Source organism: Capra hircus, chromosome 23 (assembly GCF_001704415.2).
Source record: "Capra hircus breed San Clemente chromosome 23, ASM170441v1, whole genome shotgun sequence".
In the NCBI taxonomy this organism is placed as follows: Eukaryota; Metazoa; Chordata; class Mammalia; order Artiodactyla; family Bovidae; genus Capra; species Capra hircus.
The window spans coordinates 36,816,937-36,843,688 of NC_030830.1; the positions used below are offsets into that span (position 1 = coordinate 36,816,937).

Consider the following 26,752-nt stretch of genomic DNA (forward strand, 5'->3'; position numbering starts at 1 on the left):
AAAATTAAAAAAAATAAAAAACTAAAATAAAATAAAAAGAAACACAGGAAGTGCTATGTCCCAGGGGCTCACAAGCTCAGGGCAGGTCTAAGCCCTGGCACAGGAGGGGGAAAAGGGTATGAATATTGAATCGTGTGCTGAGCACAAGACCTTCCTTGTATGTTCTTAGAGTCACCTGACAATTAGGCTCACTCAATGAAAATTTCACTTCATCTAACCCCACTTGCTCTGAGTCCATACTTTGCTATTTGTTATGTAAATTCTTTTTATGGATCTGCTTCCCAAACAGATCTGACTCCAGAGAAAATGTTTTAGTCATATAGTCACATGGATATAGTGTTTTTATTTCCAATCCCTGTTACAAGGATTTTTCATGATGAATTAATCAAAGTAACTTTTGGTTACCCTGTTAAATTTCCACATAACCTTAATTACAGAGAAAAGAGCTGATCTTACCAACATGTTGTTGTTTGATCACTAAGTCATGTCTGACTCTTTGCGACTCCATGGACTGCAGCACGCCAGGCTTGCCAACATGAACATTTCTATTCTCTATGGCAGTTACATTTCACATTATGAATAAACTGATTAAAAGCATGAGTTCTGAAGATAAATGCCTAACTCTGGATCCTGTTCTGGATTCTAATAGTTTGTTTTGTGTGTGTGCTTAGTCACTCAATCATGCCCAACTCTTTGGGACCCTCTGGACTGTTGCCCATCAGGCTCCTCTGTCCATAGAACTTTTCAGACAAGAGTACTGGAGTGGGTCGCCATTTCCTCCTCCAGGGGTCTTCCCAACTCAGGGATCAAACCCATGTCTCCTGTGTCTCCTGCACTGCAGGCAGATTCTTTACCTGCTGAGACACTGGGACCCATGAGCAAATTACTTGATAATTTTGTGCTTGTTTCCTTATCTACAGAATGGGGATAATGAGTATTCACACCTCAATGAGCTGTCACGAGGAATAAAAGAGAAAATATACAAAACATATAGAACAATGTCTTGCACATAAAAAGTGCTCAATAAAAAAAAGCTGTTGTTATCTCGGAGCACTTGGGCTGCTCAAGTTGTTTTGATCCTGGCCTGATCCTGATGTGTGGATCCAATCAAATGCTGCTCCATAAAATGAGATCCTGATCAGCTCCAACCTTGCCGTAGACAAGGAGTCCTTAACCTAAAGGTCATAGTGAGCTTTAGAAAAATTTTTACTCAAAACTGAGTATAAATGGATGGTGTGTATTTTTCTGAGACAAGGGGTCACAGCTTCTCAATAACCCCAAACAGATTTTTAAATATAAAACAAAGCCTACTGTCTTAATATCACCTACCACTTTCATCTATTTTTCTCTTCTTACATAATTTCTACACCTTCTCCTAGGCCTCTTTCAACAGGTTACAACAATTTAAAAATTCTCTCTATGCAATATTATCTAGTATAATCCCCTTCCCTTTTTCAATACTGCCAGGTTACTTCTCAGAATAACTGTGGCAATATTACTTCCTTTGCTCAAAAACATGACTACTGTCTTAACATCCAAGTATCTTTACTGAGCACTCAAGCAACTATGGCATGGCTAAAATCTGTCCAGCCTGTCCTCCATAAATGGCCCTAAGGGAGTGAGTCACTTGCCACTGCAGATTCCATGCAACTTTCCTCCATGTGTCTGTCTTCAAACCAGTAAACCAGTAAATCAACACCCTCCTTCAATAGTCCATGTCTTCAGCACATGGAAAAGGACCATTAAAATGGGTGCCCACAACTGTGTACCGGGGTTTCTCAGCTTCGGCATTACTAGCATGTCAGGCTGGATAATTCCTTGCTGTGGAGGGCTTTCAGACACAGTGTCAGAGGTTTACAACACTGGGGGAAGGGGGAGTAGCAAAACTGCTCCTGGCTGAGAACTGCTAATTTATTATAAGAAATATATTTAATTTCCTCTGATAAACAGTAAGTTCTTTGAGGATAGGGACTATGGCCTTTTTAATTTTTATATTCTCAATTTTACCTAGTATGATGGTTTATGATAGGTTTAGATAAATATCTGTTCTCTGCTGAAGTTAGAAGACAGAATATTCTAACCTACCATATTCCAAGGATTTCTAGATATTCTATAAATATGAAACACCAAATTTCAACCTGTTAAGTAAGGCTTTTAAAAGGTAAAAATGGCTGTCATTAACATCGCTGTAATTTTCCAACAAACTCTGTCAATTACAGTTGTGCTCTAAAGGAAATGGCTATAGCACTATAAAACATAAATGGGAAAAAAAACTTAAGTGGACAATGGACTTCCACATCGTATGTATGATAACAGTATTCTATCCCTAAGGACTTACAGAAGAGTAACAGAGATTACTTCCTTCTCTCTTCAAATATCCTATGTATACAGGATATAGTGTTATCTCAATTAACTGCCTAGACCACTCAAAGCCTATTTAGTGAGAAAGGCAAGGCTTCAATGGAAGGTTGCTAAATCAGGGTAAGTTCCCTAGAACAGTGGTTCCTCAATTCTTGCTGCGTATTAAGAAGTCTCAGAAGAATTAAAAAGAACATATCATTGAGCCTCCCTCCAGACAATTAAATTAGATTCAGGGAATGGTACTGAAGATTAAAATTGTTTTAAAAATCCCCAGTGGATTCTAATTTACAACCAAGGCTGAGAACTGCCCTAGACTGGTTCAAAATCTCATGTACCTTGACAGTTAACATAAAAGGCACTCTTTTTGTTTAAGCTCAATGGAAGGCTGAAACTTACTCTCTACCTTGCTGACTTGGGCCTGTACATTAACACTCAATCTTGAATTAAAAGAGCTGTTAGCCTTTTCCTGGGAGAGGCATTACAAAGAAACTCATGACGATCCCTAGGCTGCCTTCTCTGCCACTTCACAGGTCTGGGCACTTACACTCCTCTGTACTTGGTGCAGTTACATTCAGTTCTGTCGGAAGCGGCTGCTGGCTGGGACTAAGAGCTGGCGCGGTTATCGAGGTATCATTGCTGTCACTGGTGGTCTCTTCGGAAAACAAGTCTGACTGGCTGTTACTTGTACTTGGAGTGGAATCATCGTCTGGCTGTTTCTTTTGAAAGTCTGAAGGGAAAGAGTGAAAAGAACAAATTCAAATAAGGAGTCCACAATTACCTTGCATATTAGAAAATAATGAAAGTGTAAATATTAAAACTAATTTGAGTGATTAAAAAATGTAACTAAAATACTGATAAAAACCTTAGAAAATTGGTGGAGAGTCAATGAGTTAAAGATTCCCATGGTCCGTGTATTATTCAGGTAAGTGGTGGACATACTGATTTTAATGTAAGACTCAGAAAAGCCAAATGCATGTTAAAATTTTAGGGGTAAACAAGGATAAAAGGAATAAACAAAAACTATTCAAACCACTACTGGACAGATTAGAAGGTGAAAAACAGCCGAGGAAAAAAGCAGGGTGAACAGAAAACAAATAATAATGTGCTAGGAGTAAGTTCAGATATACCACGCTCCTCCGTCCAGGGGATTTTCCAGGCAAGAGTGCTGGAGTGGGTTGCCATTTCCTTCTCCAGGGGATCTTCCCAACCCAGGAATCGAACCCGGGTCTCCCGCATTGCAGGCAGATGCTTTAACCTCTGAGCCACAGGGAAGCCCTACCATTAGTGGTATAAATGTAAACAGGCTAAACTTAACAGGTAAAATACAGAAAATTAAAACTAAATAAACAAAATCCTGTTTGGAAAATTATGGCATTTCCAAGAGACATACTAACAATATTAACATGAGAGAAAAATTTAAAAGTATATAAACAAAACACCAGTAAATACAACTGATTAAAAAGCCAATCATAGCTACAAGCACTGTAAGGAAATGTAAACTTTGAAGAAAAAGCATTATGAGAGGTAAAGAAGATCATTATGTAACAGCAAAAAACAAAATTACCACAAATATAAAATAACTCATTTAATCTATATGTACCTAAAAACAAGGCCTCAAAATATGTAAAGCAAAAATAATTGGAAATCATTGGAATCTATGGGATTCAGGATTGGAATTTATGGGAAACCAACAATTAGATGATGAATTATTTTCAAACACATGTGGAATATTTATAAAAACTGCCTAAAACCTGGATAAATTCTGACCACACATTATGTTATAAAGCAAGTCTCAACAGATAACAAAGAATTAGTAAGAAATAGGCATTATTAATTGACTAGAGAGTAATTAAGTTAAAAACTGGTAATAAAAATCTTATATATCTGCAAGGTTTTAAAATGCATTTTAAACTCAAGGGTCAAATGAGAAATTAGAAAATATGTATAATTAAATGATAATATAATTACTACTTATCAATATCCAGTGAAGACAAAGATGCAGATACATTATCTGTAAGTCATTCTATTAGTAGGTATATACCTCAGAGAAAATCAGCACACAAGTACAAGGATGTTGATTATATACTGTTTGTAATACTAACAAGTCAGAAGCAACCTAAATGTCCATAAATCATAATATATTCAAATAGTGGAATAAGGTACACAGTAAAAATCAATGACTATTGCCACAACATATTAACATAAATAAACCTCAAAATTATGTTGAACAAAAAAGAAAGTCACTAAATAATATAGTAAGATTGTACTACATAAAGAGTAAAAACATGCAAAACAAACCATATATTCTTTAAAAATATGTATCTCTAAGTCATTAAAAACTAACACAGTTCAGGACAGTGGTTACCTCTGAGATTGGCAGTGAACAGTGGGATGTGAAGTGAGAGCTATGCAGAAATATTCAAAAGTATAGGTAATGTCCACTGAGAGAACAGATTAAAATGGTATATTCATTCATTTGATGAAATAATGTATGGCAGTTAAAATATTAATAAATTAATAGAGCTGTAAGTACAACAGAAAATCTCAAAAACAATGTTGAGAGAGAAAAGCAAGCTACAGAAAGATATGTATGTCTAATGTCCTATGTGTGTTTTGCTCAGTCATTTACTCCGTGGAAGAAAAGTTATGACCAACCTAGACAGCACATTAAAAAGTAGAGACATTACTTTGCCAACAAAGGTCCATCTTGTCAAGGCTGTGGTTTTTCCAGTACCCATGTATGGATGTGAGAGTTGGACTATAAAGAAAGCTGAGGGCCGAAGAATTGATGCTTTTGAAGTGTGGTGTTGGAGAAGACTCTTGAGAGTCCCTTGGACTGCAAGGAGATCCAACCAGTTCATCCTAAAGGAGATCAGTCCTGAATATTCACTGGAAGGACTGATGCTGAAGCTGAAATTCCAATACTTTGGCCACCTGATGTGAAGAACTGACTCATCAGAAAAGACCTTGATGCTGGGAAAGATTGAAGGCAGGAGGAGAAGGGGACAGACAACAGAGGATGAGATGGTTGGATGGCGTCACCGACACAATGGACATGAATGTGAATAAACTCCAGGAGTGGTGATGAACAGGGAGACCTGCCGTGCTGCAGTCTATGGGGTCACAAAGAGTCGGACACGACTGAGCAACTGAACTGAACTGAATGCTCAATCGAGTCCAACTCAGTGGCTCCACAGACTGCAACCTACCAGGCTGCTCTGCCCATCAGTTCAGTTCAGTTCAGTCGCTCAGTCATGTCCGCATAGAAGTCTCCAAACGGGAATACTGGAGTGGGTTGTCATTTCCTCCTCCAGGGGATTTTCCCAACTCAGAGATAGAAACTTGCAATGTGTTTTCCCAAAGCTTTTCTAATTTTCTGTTGTCACTGAAGTCTTTCCAGGGCATCTGAAACCTTAGATATGAATTGAACAAGGATCTTCAATTCTATCTGTAATTTTTTTAATATCTTAAAGCCAGTGGTATGTATGTGACTGCTTAAAGAATTATGTTTAGTCTCTGTATGCTTCCTTATTAAAAAATCTTATGCTAGACTATGAAGTGGGCTTCCCTGGTGGCTCAGACAGTCTACAGATAATACTGTTCTGTATCAGTTCAGAGAAGGAACACAAGATCCTGTACACTCCACATCACCTTATCTTTTGAACCAGAGAAGCTGTTGTTACGCTCAATAATCTCATCAGAGTCACTATTCTGACATATTCTGAGCATAAGAATTGCTAGCATTTATGTTGCGTTTACTATGTACCAGGCACTGACCTAAATGTTTTATCTATTTAACTCATTTACTTTAATCCTCCGAACAACCCTACCAAGGGAGGTATAAATTAATACCACTTCATTGATGAAGAAACTGAGGTTTGGAAATTTTAGGTTAATTTGCTCCAATAGCTAGTAAGCGATAGAATCAGGATTTAAACACAGGTTTATCTGACATGAAAATTCATGGTCTTCAGTCTTTTAACCACAGGATGAAAAGGCCGATGTCAAACCCCCACCCATTTACAGCATCAAAGGTGAATGCAATGGACTTAGCCAAAGAACCACTAACCTGCTGTGCCCATCAGTGACTTAAAGCCTCTACTACTTCTGTGTACTTATTTCTCCTAGCCACTTTGTTACTCTTCAGTGTTTTGACACTTAATGGCTTATTATCCCAATGTTAGTTGTACAGCACTTTTAGAGAAAAAGGTACTTAGTGGAATAAAAATATTGCAGATAATGCTTTTTTTAATATCACGTCATCTCATTAGCTCTATGTCAATAATCACTGTGTCCCTCCTATAGCCACTTCTTTAGCACTTAATTGGAAATAAGACCCTAGAAGAATTGAAATTGAGTCATCATTGTACCTTTTAACAGAATCCCCAATGTCTCAACACAGACACACACACAGAATCACTCACTGAGGCACGATAACTCTTTGAGGTTAAATCACACTGGTATCCGAAGACAATTACCAGGTCCCACCTACACAATCTCCAGCCCATGTTTACCGTTTCTTGATGTCGAGGTGCTCCTCTTTAAATTAAGTTTTCTTTTGTGAATCTGCAGCTGACATAATGTACCTTCTTTTAACCTGTCTTCTCACTGATGTCTTTTATGTACCACCACAGGACAACGGCGTGAAAAAAAAATCACAGGGCTAACAGTATTCTTCACAAACCAAATTGGCTGCAAACAATTGAACTAGTAGAAGCTTTATACACTCTCCATTTCAATTCAATAAAGAAATCAGAAATAACAGAATTTTACAACCAGAATTAACTTTAAAGTTCCAGCTCGATCCTCTCACTTTACAGATAAAGAAAGCAAGAGCCAAGAAAGTTAATGCAACTCACCAGATGAATTGTAAGAGTTAATTGTAAGTTTTCTAACTCCCAGGCAAAAGTTAGCAGCTTTTATATACAAAAGCTTTAAGGCAGATCTAGAATCAAATTCGGACCTTGCATACGGCTAAGAGCAAATTGTTTACTCTTTGGAGGTCTTGTCTACAACGAAAGGAACGAGTTTTTCCACCTCTCAGGATAGTGGGGATTAAACAAGATAATGCACATAAGGTATCTGCACATATTCAGTTCAGCTCAGTGGCTCAGTCATGTCCGACTCTTTGCAACCCCATGGACTGCAGCATGCCAGGCCTCCCTGTCCATCACCAACTCCTGGAGTTTACCCAAACTCATGTCCATCGAGTCAATGATGCCAGCAAACCATCTCATCCTCTATCATCCCAATCTCCTCCTGCCTTTAATCTTTCCCGGTATCAGGGCTTTTTCAAATGAGTCAGTTCTTCGCATCAGGTGGCCAAAGTACTGGAGTTTCAGCTTCAGCATCAGTCCTTCCAGTGAATATTCAGGACTGATCTCCTTTAGGATGAACTGGTTGGATCTCCTTGCAGTCCAAGGGACGCTCAAGACTCTTCTCCAACACCACACTTCAAAAGCATCAATTCTTCGGCGCTCAGCTTTCTTCACAGTCCAACTCTCACATCCATACATGAGTACTGGAAAAACCACAGCTTGACAAAATGGACTTTTGTCAGCAAAGTACTGTCTCTGCTTTTGAATATGCTATCTGGGTTGGTCATAACTTTCCTTCCAAGGAGTGTTGTTTAATTTCATGGCTGCAGTCACCATCTGAAGTGATTTTGGAGCCCCCCAAAATAAAGTCTGACGCTGTTTCCACTGTTTACTCTCCATTTCCGATGAAGTGATGGGACCGGATGCCATGATCTCAGTTTCCTGAATTAATTTAAGCCAACTTTTTCACTCTCCTCTTTCACTTTCATCAAGAGGCTCTTTAGTTCTTCTTCACTTTCTGCCCTAAGGGTGGTGTCATTTGTATATCTGAGGTTATTGATATTTCTTCCAGCAATCCTGATTCCAGCTTGTGCTTCTTCCAGCCTAGAGTTTCTCATGATGTACTCTGCATATAGGTTAAATAAGCAGGGTGACAATATACAGCCTTGATGTACTCCTTTTCCTATTTGGAACCCGTCTGTTGTTCCATGTCCAGTTCTAACTGCTGCTTCCTGACCTGCATACAGATTTCTCAAGAGGCAGGTCAGGTAGTCTGGTATTCCCATCTCTTTCAGAATTTTCCACAGTTGATTGTGACCCACACAGTCAAAGGCTTTGGCATCCTCAATAAAGTAGAAATAGATGTTTTTTCTGGAACTCTCTTGCTTTTTCCATGATCCAGCGGATGTTGGCAATTTCATCTCTGTTTCCTCTGCCTTTTCTAAAACCAGCTTGAACATCTGGAAGTTCACGGTTCACGTATTGCTGAAGCCTGGCTTGGGGAATTTTGAGCATTACTTTTCTAGCGTGTGAAAGTGAAAGTGAAGTCGCTCAGTTGTGTCCAACTCTGCAACCCCGTGGACTGTAGCCCACCAGGCTCCTCCGTCCATGGGATTCTCCAGGCAAGAACACTGAAGTGGGTTGCCATTTCCTTCTCCAGGGGATCTTCCCGATCCCAGGGATCGAACCCAGATCTCCCGCATTGCAGGCAGACGCTTTTAACCTCTGAGCCAACAGGGATGAGTGCAATTGTGAGGTAGTTTGAGCATTCTTTGGCATTGCCTTTCTTTGGGATTGGAATGAAAACTGACCTTTTCCAGTCCTATGGCCACTGCTGCGTTTTCCAAATTTGCTGGCATATTGAGTGCAGCACTTTCACAGCATCATCTTTGAGGATCTGAAATAGCTCAACTGGAATTCCATCACCTCCACTAGCTTTGTCCATAGTGATGCTTCCTATGGTCCACTTGACATCACATTCCAGTATGTCTGGCTCTAGGTGAGTGATCTGCACATGGGCACTCAAGAAATGATAGTCATTAAAAAGAAAAAAGTCTAAAAAGAAAAGAAAATGATAGTCTTTAGATAAAGAACCATATCTTCCTTTTAGCCCTGATGTTTGCATTATAGTTCTTAACCTCTTGTTCCTCTCTTTCTGTATCATTCAGCATCTAATTTATGACTAGAAACAGAAGTAAAAAAGCGAAACTCCAGAAGTCTATTCCAAGGACAGAGGGAGCAGATATATATTCCATGTAAAAAGTAACCAACAAAAACAGGCAGACACTGCCTCCTGTTACTCTGCTCTGGAATAGTCACTCCATTCGATCCAGAAACAGAAAAGACTTGTTACTTGCTGGTTTACAGTTCTCATATGAATGTGAAAACTAGAGCTCTCCAAGCTTATCCATCTTTTTGAGGGGGAAAAAAAGGAATAATTATCTATTTTTGTAAGTTGGTAGAGTTTATCCTATATACAAATGTATAAATTTGGCCTTGAATAAAGTTTCTCCAAAATAAACTGTTTGGAAAACCTAAGTTAAAACTTTTGAATTTTAAACAGATTGCTGCTGAGAAGGGAACAGAAGCCAAGATCTTGGCAGTTTATCTTATTATCAACTAAGGAGAAAAATAATTTCTCAACAAATGTACTCTTAGAACCTGAGGTATCCAGGAATGGGATGGTTCCATAAGCTAAAAAAACTGACCTAATGCCACCAGCTGAGCCAAAATGACCAGTGAAGAAGTCCCTGGGGCTGGTTACAAACATACTCACTAGACATATTTTTTCCCATGATTTTCAGAATGATTTTTCTGACAGGTCAGTCTTCTTAATGCAAAGTGCACCTCAAAAGACTGGGAGCACCAAGAAAGCACACTGTCCTTCCTGCTCTGCTGACATGCTCATTCACCTGGGCCGTCTCACTGGGACTACATTCTATCTAGTCATTACTCAAAACTTGTGTGTGTGTGTGTGTGTGTGTGTGTGTGTGTGTGTGTGTGTGTGTGTGTGTGTGTGTGTGTGTGTGTGTGTGTGTGTGTGTGTGTGTGTGTGTGTGTGTGTGTGTGTGTGTGTGTGTGTGTGTGTGTGTGTGTGTGTGTGTGTGTGTGTGTGTGTGTGTGTGTGTGTGTGTGTGTGTGTGTGTGTGTGTATAATTTATCTCTTACATGAAACTACACAGATTTGGCAAGATGATTAGCTCACTTAAACTCCCACCTGCTTCCAGATTATGATCATACCTACGTCTTTTTGAATGATTTGCCATTCTCTTCTCCAGGGGACCTCCCTGACTCAGGGACTGTACCCAGGTCTCCTGCATTGCAAGCAGATTCTTTACCATCTGAGCTACCAGGGAAGCCCTTCTTCAAGGCAGAGAACACATAAAAGTGATTTGGAAAGGATTTCGCTAAACTTTTTCTTTAAAAATTAATTATTTTTTAAAAAACGTTCCTTGGTAATCTTTTTCCTCTTCATAATATACCGATTAGTTTTCCTTTGTCACTTATAGATCTCTGTGATCACTGATAGGCACAAGTAATGTCCATTTATCATACAGAAACCAAGCCAGTTCATTTTTGTTCAGTTCAGTTGCTCCGTCATGTCCAATTCTTTGTGACCCCATGGACTGCAGCACACAAGGCCTCCCTGTCCATCACCAACTCCCAGAGCTCACTCAAACTCATGACCATCGAGTTAGTGATGCTATCCAAACACCTCATCCTCTGTCATCCCCTTCTCCTCCCACCTTCAATCTTTCCCAGCATCAGGCTCTTTTCAAATGAGCCAGTTCTTCGCATCAGGTGGCCAAGGTATTGGAGTTTCAGCTTCAGCATGAGTCCTTCTAATGAATATTCAGGACTGATTTCCTTTAGGACACACTGATTGGACCTCCTTGCAGTCCAAGGGACTCTCAAGAGTCTTCTCCAACACCACAATTCAAAAGCATCAATTCTTCGGCACTCACCTTTCTTTATAGTCCAACTCGCACATCCATACCTGACCACTGGATAAACCACAGCTTTGACTAGACGGACCATCTCTGACAAAGTAATGTCGCTTTTGTTCTACATTTGCAATCAGCAATTTTTCATACTGTAAGCAAGATTTCATCAAACTTCCTCAGGTTATATCGCTAGAAGCACATCAACGAGGTAAAAGAGGATGCATATTTTTAAAGCATTTGGCACACACTGTCAGATTTTCTTGGCAAAATTCCCTGTGATTCCCCACAGCACAAGACTTACTATGGCGTGTAAGAATCATCTGTTCACTTGTCAGTCTCCCACATTACACAGGCCCGGGACAGAAACAGTGCTTCATAAATGTTAACTGGATAAGTAAGTGGCCAAATGTTTTTCAGCAGAAAGCCTATCACTGAAATACATTTCAAATTATTTTATCAATTGTTATTTTAAACCCTTCAAAAACTACTCTGTGTGCCTCTATGGGCAGTCCTAAGCATCATCTGGTTTAGCAATTCTAGAAGATGAAGTGCTATGAATTTCTATTTTCATAATCAATAAGGAGAGGTGAGAAATTCAACTGCATTTACTCTAACTCATTCATTAAATCTATCTGGCCACTAATAAGGCATCTATAGCATTATTACAGACCACTAAATCTGGATATGGCTTAAAGTGGAAGTAAAAGAGGAACTAAGAATTAAGTGCCTCCTGTGAATAAGACACTCTGCCAGAGACCTTACGTTCATTTTCTCATTTTTATTTCATCTCCACATTTCAACAGAGGATAAGGAGCATGGCAAGTTTGGGCAACCTTCTCCCTCCTGGATATACTGGAGCTAGAGTGTGAGACCCAATTTCGGGTAACTCTCGTACCGAAATTCCCACTAAAGAATGCATCATCAAAGCAACCTTGGCCCAACCTGTAGGGTGACTTTTCCAGTCTCCACTTTCCATTCCCAGGCTCCAACCCCCCAGTATGACTCTATATCACAGATGACAACTCCATGTTGCCACTGGGAGCTTTAATTTGGTATTTCACACCATAAAATGCTTCATGTTTCAAGTACCCAATTAAAGCAAAATTGAAATGTTGAAAATAAATATTCAGTTCTGATATTTCCAAAGTCTGATTCATGCAAGGCACTGTATAATATAAAAAGCCTCCTCTAATGAAATAGGGTCCTTTCTCCTCTTTTCTTCATCCCTTCTCCTAGTTTATCTCCACAACAGGCTACAGCTTCCTCCCATAAACACATTTCTAGGTTTTTAAAGCTTCACATTCCCACTCCAACCACAAACCTTAGATATCAAATTTTAAAAAGCCACAAACCCATTAGCAGTAGCCAACCAATTCACAAGTTAGAGTTCCATTCCAGCCTTCTAATTAAAATCTTAAACTCTAGTATTTAAATGTTAATCTGGGTTAATAGCCTCAGCAAAAAACAAACTGGTTTCATCAAGAATGACCAAGAAGCAAAGGACAAACTACTTCCCATTAAAATCTTAAAATGCAGTCACCTTCAGCTCAGTTCAGTCACTCAGTCATGTCCAACTCTTTGCGACCCCATGAACTGTAGCACACCAGGCCTCCCTGTCCATCACCAACTCCCGGGGTTCACTCAGACTCACGTCCATCGAGTCAGTGATGCCATCCAGCCATCTCATCCTCTGTCGTCCCCTTCTCCTCCTGCCCCCAGTCCCTCCCAGCATCAGAGTCTTTTCCAATGAGCCAACTCTTCACATCAGGTGGCCAAAGTATTGGAGTTTCAGCTTTAGCATCATTCCTTCCAAAGAACACCCAGGACTGATCTCCTTTAGAATGGACTGGTTGGATCTCCTTGCAGTCCAAGGGACTCTCAAGAGCCTTCTCCAACACCACAGCTCAAAAGCATCAATTCTTCGGCGCTCAGCTTTCTTCACAGTCCAACTCTCACATCCATACATATGGCTTTATGGGAAAGCCATAGCCTTGACTAGACAGACGGACCTTTGTTGGCAAAGTAATGTCTCTGCTTTTCAATATGCTATCTAGGTTGGTCGTAACTTTCCTTTTGATCCTAACTTATAGGGAAAACTGTAATCTGCTCAATGTGGACGGCAACCCACTCCAGTATTCTTGCCTGGAGAATCCCAGGGATGGTGGAGCCTGGTGGGCTGCCATCTGTGGGGTCGCACAGAGTCGGACACGACTGATGTGACTTAGCAGCAATGTGTCTTGGTTCATTCGAACTTTCTTTCATGAACCCTCTCCTAGCTTCTTTCAAAACCAAAACCTTTAGGCTACCAGATTCTCTCTCACAATGATTCCTTCTCTTTAAAATCTATATGTCTTCACTGACTGATACTGTTTTGATACTGCCTGATACTTTCAAGTTTTGAAAAACATACGTAATTATTTATATATATGTATATAAGCACACACCGTATACATCCCCTGTTGAAGAAAAACTATTGTCCTGTGTTCCTTATTTATGTCCACATCTGTCCATTTTGAAGTATTGCCTCAGAAATTAAAATGGACCTTGTCTTCTGTCCTTTTTCCCTTCTCAGGGGATGTGACCATCATTCTCCTAGAGGCTGAAGTCAGAAGCCTGGGAATTATCTCAGACTCCACGTGCTCCCTCTCTTAATTCTACATCTCAAAAATCACCACATCGCCTCTTTACTACTCCTAAGGATCTCCAGAATCCATCCACTTCTCCACCACCACTCTAGCCTGAGTCATCATCATCTGCCAGAACGCTTCACTAGCATCCTGCTTTCTTTACATCCTATCCTCTCTTGTCCCACACTCTAATCCATGCTATACAAAGCAATCAGAGTAATATTAGAAACGTCATTTTCCTCCCTAAACCCTTGACTGACCTTCCACTGCCTTAATAATCAGCTCCACATTCCTAGTCTTGCCTTCCAAGTTAGACATCTCTCCATGAACTGGCTTCTGGCTATCTTTTCAGTCCCATCTTAAGCCACTGCTCCTCTCTCCCCTCCCCTGGCTTCAGCCATTCTGGACAGCTTGGGCTTTTTTAACTTTTCATTTTCTCAACCTGGAGTCCTTTGATTAAGGCATGTGAGAGACTTTTTCTTTATCTTGCTATTCATACCTTGGGATCTCCTACTCATTTTGAACCTTAACGTAAGCACTCTTTCCTCAGGGAAGCCCTTATGATTACCCATAGAAGACACTGAATAAATATTTTTTGGATGAATGAATGAATGTCTTATTCACTGTGTGTGCCAGTTCCTAGCAAAATGCTCACCACATAATAAAGATTTCTTGAATTTAACTTATTTAGTACTGGTGATAACAAACTACGTTTAAAAACATTTGTTCTCTTCGACTTTAACAGACTTCAAATTGCTATAAAATTTATTTCTAGGAAACAAGAATGTGTCTACAAACAGCAGAAATATTAAGCATCCCTGTCAATAAGCAGATGTGTGAACTTTACAAACTATCCCTGCACATATAAAATATATTACTACTCACTACAGGTAACTGGTTGTGATAGAATTCAAAAAGGTCTGCTTACCAAAAAGCTGCAGGCTTTTATTTCAAAATACTAGAAACAGCACTCGACTCGCTCCCAAAAGTATGTTTTCCAATGCTTCTTGCAAAAGTAGCCAATAGATACTACACGATGGTGTCAAACTTTTGAGCAAAACTCTTATCAGTAATTAAGCTTATTTTATAATCTGGTTTATCACTCAAATTATACAGTCTCTAGATTCTTCACACCTATAGCGCCTACTGCTGAAGTGTGAACTAGCAAAAAAAAAAAAAAAGTTATTTAGAAGAAGGCTTGTTTCTTATACAGCATGTATTCTGCAGACTATACAGTTTTCCCAGCAATAGTGTCTCATATTCATTTACAGGGCATAAATTAACATGTTAACACTATGGCAAATATCTAACAATCCATTAGTACTACATAACATAGTGCACAAGAGACACATTTACCTCATTTTGGTCTATCAAAGTGTCAATTTTTTTAAAAAAAGCTGAAAGCACAAGAAGTTTTCTGAATATTGTGACATTAATCTGGTTTCAACAAAATGAACATTTGATGATGTGTGTGCTTATACATAACATCCTATACAGCTCAACCATCAAAATAAACAACAGAGTAGGCACAGCGTGTAAATATTAGGCAAAGTTGACAAAATAAAACATGCAAATTAGAACCAAAACAACGAAACAAAAAACCCTGACCTGTTTATAGCTGATCCTTCATACCAGCTAAAGACCTCCCCGAATCAGTACTCCTTCCTGTCATTCATGAATCTCTCTGATGGCTCAGGTGTGACATGAATATTGCTAGAGAGGCTGGAGCCTGGAAGATTTCTGCCCCCCACCCCAGTTCAGATCCAAGGTTTCAAATGCCCCAGAAAGACTTCAGTGACAACAGAACAGAAAATCAGAAAAGCTTGGGAATACACAAGCAAAAGAAAACCCCCCCTTGTTTAGATCCTTGATTCTTTTTACAATTACATTCATAGCCTTCATGGTACCAGCCCTTCATTTCACCACGCAGAAGTGACAGGAGAAAGAGACAAAACAAGGTCCCTCCTGCTGGGCACCCCCTTGGGAAAGCGGAAGGAGAGCGGTGTCTGGGCTCCCACCCACTGTGCCCCTCTCAGGGAAACAGTTCCCTGTCTCTGCTCCCCTCCAGGTGTGATGGCAGCTCATACCGTTAATCATGTTTTTCACTCAGTTCTCAGTCTTCCCATCTCACAACAGGGTCACATACCACCAAGCTTCAGTCCTCTAACTGTTAAGCCCTACCACCAAGCTGAGTGCTTCAAAGTTTCAGGAAATTCAATTCACAGTGGCAGTGTTAACTCTTGAGACACACTCTCCCTCAAGATAAAACTTGTAAACATTCAGCACAAATTATTATTTTTCAAACAATGTAAAACGCTGTATTTAGAGAATGGCAGTCTTTCTCAAAAAGTAACAGACCACACGTTGGTTCAAAGTGCTAAGAGAAATGTTTTTAAAGGATGAAGTGATAGGTTTGCTAACATTTTCTTATTACACCTATTAAAGCATACTAGGGGGTTCTCAGTGAAGACTATGATTTTCACAAGATCCAAAGATCAGGGCTGACTAATGTTTATCCAATGAACTCAAGGTAGCAAAAGAATATAATGTCTGTATGATTCACAATCCCCAAAAGGCATCTGTCTAATTGTAGAAAGAGTATGAATTCATACCTATGGATAGTTATGCAAAAGTTGCAGCATGAAAGAAGGCACAACTAGTTCTTCACATAAGGGTATCAAGTAATGACCTAAGAAATTTTTTCTCTCATGAGAAGAGCTGGTGCAGATACCTACAGAGCTCCATCACAGTGTGATGTCTAGGAAAGCAGAATCAGACTGAGTTCACATCCTGGCCCAACCCCTTAACTGCTGTGTGACCTTGGGCAAACTATTCAGCTTCTCCTGCTTCAGTTTTCCCCTTCTCTAAAATGGGAATCATCATTATCTATTTCATAAGGTTATTAGGTGGATTATGTTAGATAATTAAATGTTAAAAATTTTAGAACAATGACCAGCTAGTAAATCTCAAATTAACTATGGACTTTTTATTACCTTCTGCCTTCTTGCACACAATTTAAAAATTTGCTAGTCTGAAACTGTGAAAAATAATTTCTCTGGAGTCAAGGAATGACCAGAAGGAAATTATTCACCTACCTTCTCTTCATAACAATGTACATGAGGTAAGCCAATCTGAGGTTATAAACTCGAGTTTACAGAGGCCATGCAGATAAGTGTACAAAATCAGCTAGCTAAGAATAGTAGGGAGTGATGGCTATTGTTGCTAACTGGTAACTGTAAGCCTCACCTAAAGGTACCTGATTCCAAACTTAAAAACAAAAATAAAAACCTCTGAAAACAACAAATCTGTGACCTGCAAGCCTGTAGTTTATAAGACTTATTTAAATAGAAACAGAGTATTTATGACATAGAAGGTTTGTACAGTGCATTATTAATTCCACATATTGGTAAAGAAAGGATTCATCAGATATACACGGTTAGATATACAGAGCAAACAGGAAAATACAGAGATAAAATATATACAGAGAGAATCAGATCTGTGTTTAAATCCTGGCTAAGCTAATGAGAAGCTGTTATCACCTCAAGAAAGTTATTGACCCTATTTATGATTGTTCTCATCTGCAAAAACATCTATCCAAAAAGATCTATCCTCTAAGATTGTTGTGAGAAGGGGAGATAATGTGTGTGTCCTTCATGAAACAGAGGCACTGAATAAATTTCTGAAGGAGTAACAAATGAGTGTCATGTGGTCTGGAACAGATTCTTATTCTACGCTTCCTTCTATCAGTGTGGCCTAATGCAGCAGGCACGAGATGTCTTAATGTGCGTCAGACATGTTAAAAGATGTCTCATGGCCAAGGGTGATGATTTGGACAGGGAAACATAATCCTCTTACCAGAAGGGCCAGGAAATACGTGGGAACAGTAATACAACCTAGGGTTCATAACACAGGTGCACAGAAAATTTTGCATATAACTGTAGGTTAACCTTGCAAAATTATACGGGCCTGTGTATACACAGAAGCCCGTTTTTCTCCTCAGAAAATGGAACATAAATACTATAATTCTGAAAGATATTATAGATGGAAAGGGTCTAAAAGAAGTCAGATTGAGTTTGAAAGAAGACCTGTCTCAAATATATGGCCATTACTAGTGATTTTATAACACTAGATCAATATAATAGATCAATACAATAGACCTAATTCCGACTTTCCAAGTTGCTGATTACTGGACAGTGTGGGCTGAAGAAACAGTCTTAAGTTTCTACCAGGCTCTATTAAATTCTATTATTGCCTTATGAAAAATCTGAATATTGCAGTAAACCTATACTATGATGATACCAGTTTATTGAAAATAAAGCCTTACTTGAGAAAAGTGTTTTTTCCAGACAACTGAAAACCTTGTTCTTTATAAAATACAAGATTGTCGTTGTTTAGTGGCTAAGTCGTGTCTGACTCTTTTGCAACCCCATGGACTGTAGTCCACCGGGCTCCTCTGCCCATGGGATTTGAGGCAATACTGGAGTGGGTTGCCATTTCCTTCTCCAGGGGATCTGCCTGATCCAGAGATCAAACTTGTGTTTCCAGGCAGATTCTTTACCACTGAGCCACCAGGGAAGCCCCAAATACAAGATGCTCTGACACCAATTCAAAATTTAATTTGTTTTAAATTAATGAGGCCATGCTATGTTTACTTTATTTTGTTTCTCTTTTAATGACTGCAATTCAGGTTTGCTCCTGAGTCTCAGATGGATGAAGGCTACTAAGTTAATGTACTGAAATATTTATAGGTCCTTATCTAATGGGAAAAATAAATTACTACAAAATTCTTAAGAACCAACTGCCTTATACTAACCAAATAATCCAATATGATTTTGTCTAAATTTCATTTAAGGCAGGTGAAATTTGATATAACTCATTTTAAAATACTTTTGCCATTTGGGAATATGCTTTTATTTCACTTGCAAGTATGGGTAAATGCATTTTGAATGGGATGAGGAAGAGGAAGTTACTAATATCCATTTTTAAATTATCTTTGAAATATTTAATGATGTGATATAGGCAAATTCTTCAAATTTTAAGGTCATATTAATACTAAACAAATTAAGAGACAATGTTACGTGTAGACAGCTCTAAGTGCCCCTACTTCTATTCTAGGTAGCCCAATAAATGGTTATGTAATTCAAATCCTTTATAACTTCTAATTTAGGTAATTAAATTTGGGCTTAGATCTTACATCAAAGAGAATTTGCTTACTGTTAATTCTGATCAGTAAGAAAAGAAAATGAGACATTCCAACTGTCACCACTAGGACTCAGCCTTCACAGATAATGTCCTTGGCTTCTAACAGGAATGCTATAAGAAAGAACCATGTAAAACACACTTTTTAAAAACAGACTGAAGTATAGATGATTTACAATATTGTGTTAGTTTCAGGTATACAGCCAAGTGATTCAGTATTTTTGAAGACAATATTCCAGTACAGGTTATTACAAGAAAATGGGTGTAACTCTCCATACTATATAGTATACTCCTATAGCTTATCTATTTTATAATAGTAGTTTGTTAATCCTATACCCCTGATTAGTTCCTCCCTGCTTCCCACTTCCCTTTGGTAACCACAAGTTTGTTTTTTGTATCTGTGAGTCTGAAACACACTACTCTTTGAAGGGCTATCACTGAGACCATGGCTCACTATCCACCTTAGAGTCCACAGGATGCTGCCCTGTACGCATCTGTTTTTGCTCTGGCTCCTAGGAAGCTCAGATCTCAATCTGCACTCTGTCCTGAATGATTATACAGACATTCATGGCATGAATTTCTGTGTTCAAATTCTTCATCTTACTAATAAATCTGAATTTTCCCTTTGTCTTGTTTTCTTCTTTTAAAAAGAAAAAGTATATTGTACTCTGTATGTTATTTATTTTTTAACGAAACTACCATTTGTTTAGAAAATAGTGTCAATTAAACAAAAATAAATACCATAGTCTCATTTTACATGGGGATTTCATAAAGATAAATATTTGTAAACAATAAATATTTAAGCCTGTATCTATGCTGAAATGAAGGCTACTAATAAAACCAAAAGGTACAAAATTATAGTAAGTCCCCTATGTACAAACCTTCAAGTTACAAACTTAAGATGAGAATCTGCATCTGGTTCCAACAAGGAACCAGAACCTCTGCCATCAGCATCAGGCATGAGTAACACTGCAGCTTGCCCTCCATCTCCTATGGCTAACAATCCTTCAGCTCTACCATCTCCCACCACCTCTCCGTCCTTCAGTCAGTAACTCTTCTTGCCTGTTCACTCGATGCCAGTCCCTGGAAGCCAGCTGTTGTACTATACTATTGTACTTTTCAAGGTACTGTACTGTGAAACTAAAAATGCTTCCTTTATTTTTTGTGTTTATTTTTTACATGTTATTTGTGTGAAAAAGTATTATAAACCTATTACAGCATGGTACTATATAGCTGATTTTGTTAGTTGAGTACCTAGGCTAACTATGTTGGACTTACAAGCTAATTGGACTAACTCACTCTTGGAACTGAACTTGTTCGTATGTAGGGGACTTACTTTACTAGAAAATGTATGAGTGTGTCAAATTAGGAATAAAATTATACAGTAACTGCATTAGAACTTCCGTATGAGGCTGCTCCTGCTGCTGCTAAGATGTGTCAGTCATGGACTCTGTGCCACCCCATGGACTGCAGCCTACCAGGCTCCTCCGTCCATGGGATTTTCCAGGCAAGAGTACTGGAGTGGGTGGCCAGTGCCTTCTCCCTGTATGAGGAGAACTTTTCAAATTGTTCATGGGGTTCTCAAGGCAAGAATACTGAAGTGGTTTGCCATTCCCTTCTCCAGTGGATCATGTTTTGTCAGAGCTCTGCATTATGACCCATCCATCTCCAGTGGCCCTACACAGCATGGTTCATAGTTTCACTGAGTTAGACAAGGCTGTGATCCATGTGACCAGTCTGGTTAGTTTTCTGTGATTGTGATTTTCACTCTGTGTGCCCTCTGATGGATAAGGATAAGAGGCTTGTGGGAGCTCCGTGGTGGAAGGGACCAGCTGTGGGGGAATTTGGGTCTTGCTCTGATGTGCAGGGCCATGCTCAGTAAATCTTTAATCCAGTTTTCTGTTGGTGGGTGGGGCTGTGTTCCCTGCCTTTGGTTTGGCCTAAGGCCTGACCTGCCTCTTGAGAAATCTGTATGCAGGTCAGGAAGCAACAGTTAGAACTGGACATGGAACAACAGACTGGTTCCAAATAGGAAAAGGAGTACGTCAAGGCTGTATATTGTCACCCTGCTTATTTAACTTCTATGCAGAGTACATCATGAGAAACGCTGGACTGGAAGAAACACAAGCTGGAATCAAGATTCCCGGGAGAAATATCAATAACCTCAGATATGCAGACGACACCACCCTTATGGCACAAAGTGAAAAGGAACTCAAAAGCCTCTTGATGAAAGTGAAAGAGGAGAGTGAAAAAGTTGGCTTAAAGCTCAACATTCAGAAAACGAACATCATGGCATCTGGTCCCATCACTTCATGGGAAATAGATGGGGAAACAGTGGAAACAGTGTCAGACTTTACTTTGGGGGGCTCCAAAATCACTGCAGATGGTGACTGCAGTCATGAAATTAAAAGATGCTTACTCCTTGGAAGAAAAGTTATGACCAACCTAGATAGTATATTCAAAAGCAGAGACATTACTTTGCCAACTAAGGTCCATCTAGTCAAGGCTATGGTTTTTCCAGTAGTCACGTATGGATGGGAGAGTTGGACTGTGAAGAAGGCTGAGTGCTGAAGAATTGATGCTTTTGAACTGTGGTGTTGGAGAAGACTCTTGAGAGTCCCTTGGACTGCAAGGAGAGCCAACCAGTCCATTCTGAAGATCAGCCCTGGGATTTCTTTGGAAGGAATGATGCTAAAGCTGAAACTCCAGTACTTTGGCCATCTGATGCGAAGAGCTGACTCATTGGAAAAGACTGTGATGCTGGGAGGGATTGGGGGCAGGAGGAGAAGGGGACGACAGAGGCGGGATGGCATCACTGACTCGATGGACGTGAGTCTGAGTGAACTCTGGGAGTTGGTGATGGACAGGGAGGCCTGGCGTGCTGCGATTCATGGGGTCGCAAAGAGTCGGACACGACTGAGTAACTGAACTGAACTGAAAGACAAACTATGGTAGGGGTAATGGTGATTAATAGCGAACTCCTTCAAAACAGTGTTGTATTCAGCACCCCTTACTCCATAGCAACCGACAAAGGTCCGTCTAGTCAAAGCTATGGTTTTTCCAGTAGCCATGTATGGATGTGAGACTTGGACCATAAAGAAAGCTGTTTAGTTCAGTTGCTCAGTCATGAGGCCGTCCATCACAAAGAAAGCTGAGCGCTGAACAACTGTTATGTTTTTGAACTGTACTGTTGGAGAAGACTCTTGAGAGTCCCTTGGACTGCAAAGAAATCAAACCAATCAATTCTAAAGAAAATCAGTCCTGACTATTCACTGCAAGGACTGAAGCTGAAACTCCAATACTTTGGCCACCTGATGTGAAGAACTGACTCATTGGAAAAGACCCTGATGCGGGGAAAGACTGAAGGTGAGAGGAGAAGAGGATGACAGAGGATGAGATGGTTGGATGGCATCACTGACTGAATGGACATGAGTTTAAGCAAGCTCTGGGAGGTGGTGATGGACAGGGAGGCCAGGCGTGCTTCAGTCCATGGGGTCGCAAAGAGTCAGACAAGACTGAGGGACTGAACTGATGAGGAGGCCATAGTTATAGCTGTTGGGTTTTTGGTTTTGTTTTTTTCATTTTACCTTTCAGGGCCAAGAACACATGCAGAAAAAATTATCAACTAAATATAACTGAACAAATTTTAAGGTAAGACGAGCCAAGTCTAAGTGATAGATTTTAAAATGTGAGGAGCTGAAAAGTAATGGACACACAGAAATGAACAGAGGATGCTTAGGTGGCTAGGCATAACTTTGCCAAAGCAGTACAATTTTCCCTTGCACCTCAACTCTCTCAGCACTACTCATGCAAACCTAAAAGAGATCTGCTCCATCACTTTTGCATCTTCCCCTGTACTTTTTCAACAGCAAAACATCTCACCAACACAACCAACTCCAAAGCTCCCATTTCATGAAAGTGATGTACCATTTCACTCGACTCTCTATGTGAATAACACTGTAGTACAAACTCAAGGGAAAAGGCCAGCATGTCAAGAAAGGCTACACCACATTCTGAGTTTCTCTTTTAATTTTGTGTTTTTCAACCTGATTGATGTTAAATTCCATTCATCTTTTTTTCTAAAAACTAAAACTGAGAGTGACAAGGAAAATTACATTCTTTCCAGCCAAGTTCTTGCTGAGATATTAGAGATGCTGGCATGCCCAGTAAGGAATGAATAGTGGCTCTAGCAAGATAGCTAAAGGATGAGCTTTTGTTTCGGCTTTATTCATTTCAGATAGTGAAAACATTACATTACAACCTTACTTGTACAGATAACAATGCTTCCCCAGAAATCATTTAAAAAGAGCACTGACGAGCCTTACTGTCAACCAAGTTAAAATCCAGCAATACTTTTTTTTTTTAAATCAATCTTTTCCATTAACCATTTCATTATAGCCAGCAATAAATAAGCCATAGGTAATATACAATGTACTGCTATGGATAGATGGAAGGGAAGGAAGAAGGAAAGGTATTCAGGTTGAAAGAAGAAAATTAGCAAAATTGACTTACACGAGGAGTAATTATAATTGTAGGGACATATTAAAGACTATGGAGTAGATTTTTATTGGACCGGTTTTTGTTGAATTGGCTACAAGTATCTATATAAGAGAAGTGATTCTTTGTGACTACTCTAGTGACAGACCTTGTCACAAAAATCTATATTCTTTACCTTGTCATTTTAAAGTAATTTCAAAGAATACACTCACGTAATTTTGGAACTGAAAAGCTTTTAGAAATAATCTAGTACAAGGTTTTTGATCTAAAAACATCTTCAAAGGCATCACTAGCGTTTTAAAGAAAGAGAACAGAAAAGGAAATATCAGAATGCACAGCAGACAGTAAGGTTAAATTTTGTTTTTTAAAACTTTTGAGTTTGTCATACATATGTATTAATCACATACATATGTGTATATTGATGCACGATGCAAAATGTATTTCTTATCACAGGACACAGTAAAAAGTTGTAATACCAATGATCAAATACACCTTCATTCTACAAATGAGGAAACAGACACAGAGAAGGAAAGAAGCAGACTTGTCCTGGGCATCTTAAATCACTGAAGCAAGAGCTCAAGTCAGAAACACAAAAATGTCTGATTCTACAAGCACCCTACTACGAACCCTAATCCATAACTTTCCCAAGTAGATTTTTATACAGTACTGTTAACTGCCGATTCTTTAAGAGCTGGTGGAGTGTTCAGACAGTTGTGAACTATCAGTCCTGAACAACTCCAAAAGAAAGATAAACTCTTCTTGATCTACTTTTCTTAAAGATGTTTCTTTGTAGCTGAAGGGATTCCTTGGTAGCTTAGTTGGTAAAGAATCCACCTGCAATGCAGGCGACCCCAGTTGGATTCCTGGGTTGGGAAGATCCCCTGGAAAAGGGATTCTTGGGCTTCCCTTGTGGCTTGGCCGGTAAAGAATTTGCCCGCAATGCAGGAAACCTGGGTTCAATCCCTGGGTTGGGAAGAATCCCTGGGTTGGGAAGATTTCCTGGAGAAGAGAAAGGCTACCCACCCCAGTATTCTGGCCTGGAGAGTTGCAGTCGGACACGACTGTTTACGAGTGACTTTCACTTTTCACTTCCTTTGTAGCTGAAAGCCAGGAATGACAAAAACGTCCTAATGCTTCTTAAAAAGCAACACAATAAATACGTATCAAAAGTTTAAATAAGCATACTTTTCCCTCCCCTCAAACCAACCACAGGGGTGAAATGTACATGTTTTATAATCCAACATTTTCACTTTAAGAAAATTGTTTTAAGGACAACAAAGTCAGTACAAAAAGACGTGTGCGTGTGCATGTGTGTATGTGTGTGTGTTTTAATGGTGGCATAGGAAAAGGACATAAAAATCAGCTTGAAAGAACCCACAGTGGCCAAAGCTAAAACATTTTGAGCATTAAAAACAAAGAGGACAGTAATGGATTATAATGTACTGAACAAAACAGGAATTCATGAGTTCATACCAATATAATTTAAAAATCACAAGGGAAAGCTCTTTGTTAACAGTAGAAAGCAAACTAGTAATTACAGAAGAAATATGGTTAATAAAAACCATCAATGGATGCTAAAACCAGTGGGTAAAATTTTGCTGAGGAACAGGGTATTTATATAGTCTCAAAGCATCTCCTCACAAACTCCTTAATAATTAGAAAGGAAACAGCAATTTTATAGTGGAGAAACCTGGGGATTTCACCTTAATCACATGTCTTCTGATACGACACAATGAGGATACAACATCACTGTTGTAATATTCCCCCCAAAATGCGTAACTTGAATCTAATCATAAAGAAATTTCAGACATAACACAACATTCTACAAAATAATTGACCCGAATTCCTCACTGATGTCAAGGTCAAGAAAAACAAACAAAAACAGGCTGAGGGACAATTTCAGATGAGACACGTCAATTTAATGTGATGAATTAAACTCTGATCCCAGGGGGTGAGAGGGAATAGCATAAAAGGGAGACAAATGATGAAACGTGAATATAGTCTGTGTATGCATGTAATGGATTAGACAATAAAATGGTATCAGTACAGATTTCTTGACTTTGATCATTTTATTGTGATTATGTAAAAGAGTATCTTTGTTGTTCTAAAGGAACTACACAGTGAAATATTAAGATTAAAAAGGCATAGTGTCTCCAATTTATGCTCAAATGGTTAAGGCAAAGATGTGTGTGCATGCACGCATGTGTGCGTATCCACACATACATATACAAAGAAGGATAAAACAAATGGGGTAAAAAACTGTTGAATCTGCATAAAGGATATATGCAAGTTTCTTGTATTCTTTTTTGCAGCTCTTCAAGTTGAAATTGTATCAAATTTTAAAAGTTTTTAAAAGGTGTGTACAGGGAAGCAACCCAAGTTATCTATTGGTGGATGAATTAATAAAACACTTTGTGCATGCAATGGAATATTATTCCGTCTTAAAGAAGGGAATTTTGTCACAAGCAAAACATTGATGAACTCTGAAGACACTGAATTAAATGAAATAAGCCAGTCACCAGAAGACATGCAGTATACGGTTCCAATTACATGAGGTATCTAGAGTAGTTAAATTCACGGAAACCGAAAAGAATGGTGATCACCAGAGGCCGGGGAGGAAGGGAGAGCTGCCGTTTCACGGCTATGGAGTTTCAGTTTTACAGATGAAAAGAGTTCTGGAGGTTGGTTGCATGGGAATGTGAATGTGCTTAACACTACCGAAATGTACACTTAAAAATGGTCAAAATGGTAAACGTCATGGTATGTGTATTTTACCACAATTTAGAAATATAAAAAAATATATAATAATTCTATAAAGAGATACATACAAAAATAGTCATCACAACCTTTTCTATAACAGTGTTAACAACCAAAATGTCCTTTAAGAGGAGATGAGGCAGGACTCTATGTATAGACACAGTGGAAAGGGGTGGAAAATGGAGGCTTACAAATACTGCATTATATATACTATTTGTGCATAAAAATTAAATCGTTTGGGGTTTTTTTTTTTTGGTTTTCTCCCCCAAAAGTCTTAACTGTGATATACCATAAGTTTAGGAATAGTAATATCCAGGTGGTAAAATTACGAAGGAAAATATTTTCTACACTTATGTCATAAGTGGCTATTTCAAAGAGTCAGTATATGTGGGAGACCCGGGTTCAAGCCCTGGGTCAGGACGATCCCCTGGAGAAAGAAATGGCACCCCACTCCAGTACGTCTGCCTGGGAAATGCCATGGACAGAGGAACCTGGAGGGCTGCAGTCCGTGGGGATGCAAGAGTCAGACACGACTCAGTGACTAACCACC

General features: G+C 39.2%; 1 protein-coding gene across 1 annotated transcript in view; it reads right to left on the reverse strand.

The window, feature by feature from the left end:
* The window catches only part of ZFAND3 (zinc finger AN1-type containing 3), a 314,060-nt gene that overhangs the window by 75,666 nt on the left and 211,642 nt on the right, over positions 1-26,752 (reverse strand). The window contains exon 3 of the mRNA XM_018038720.1: positions 2,906-3,088. Coding sequence (XP_017894209.1) covers positions 2,906-3,088 — 183 coding nt within the window. The remainder of the gene's footprint in view (positions 1-2,905; positions 3,089-26,752) is intronic.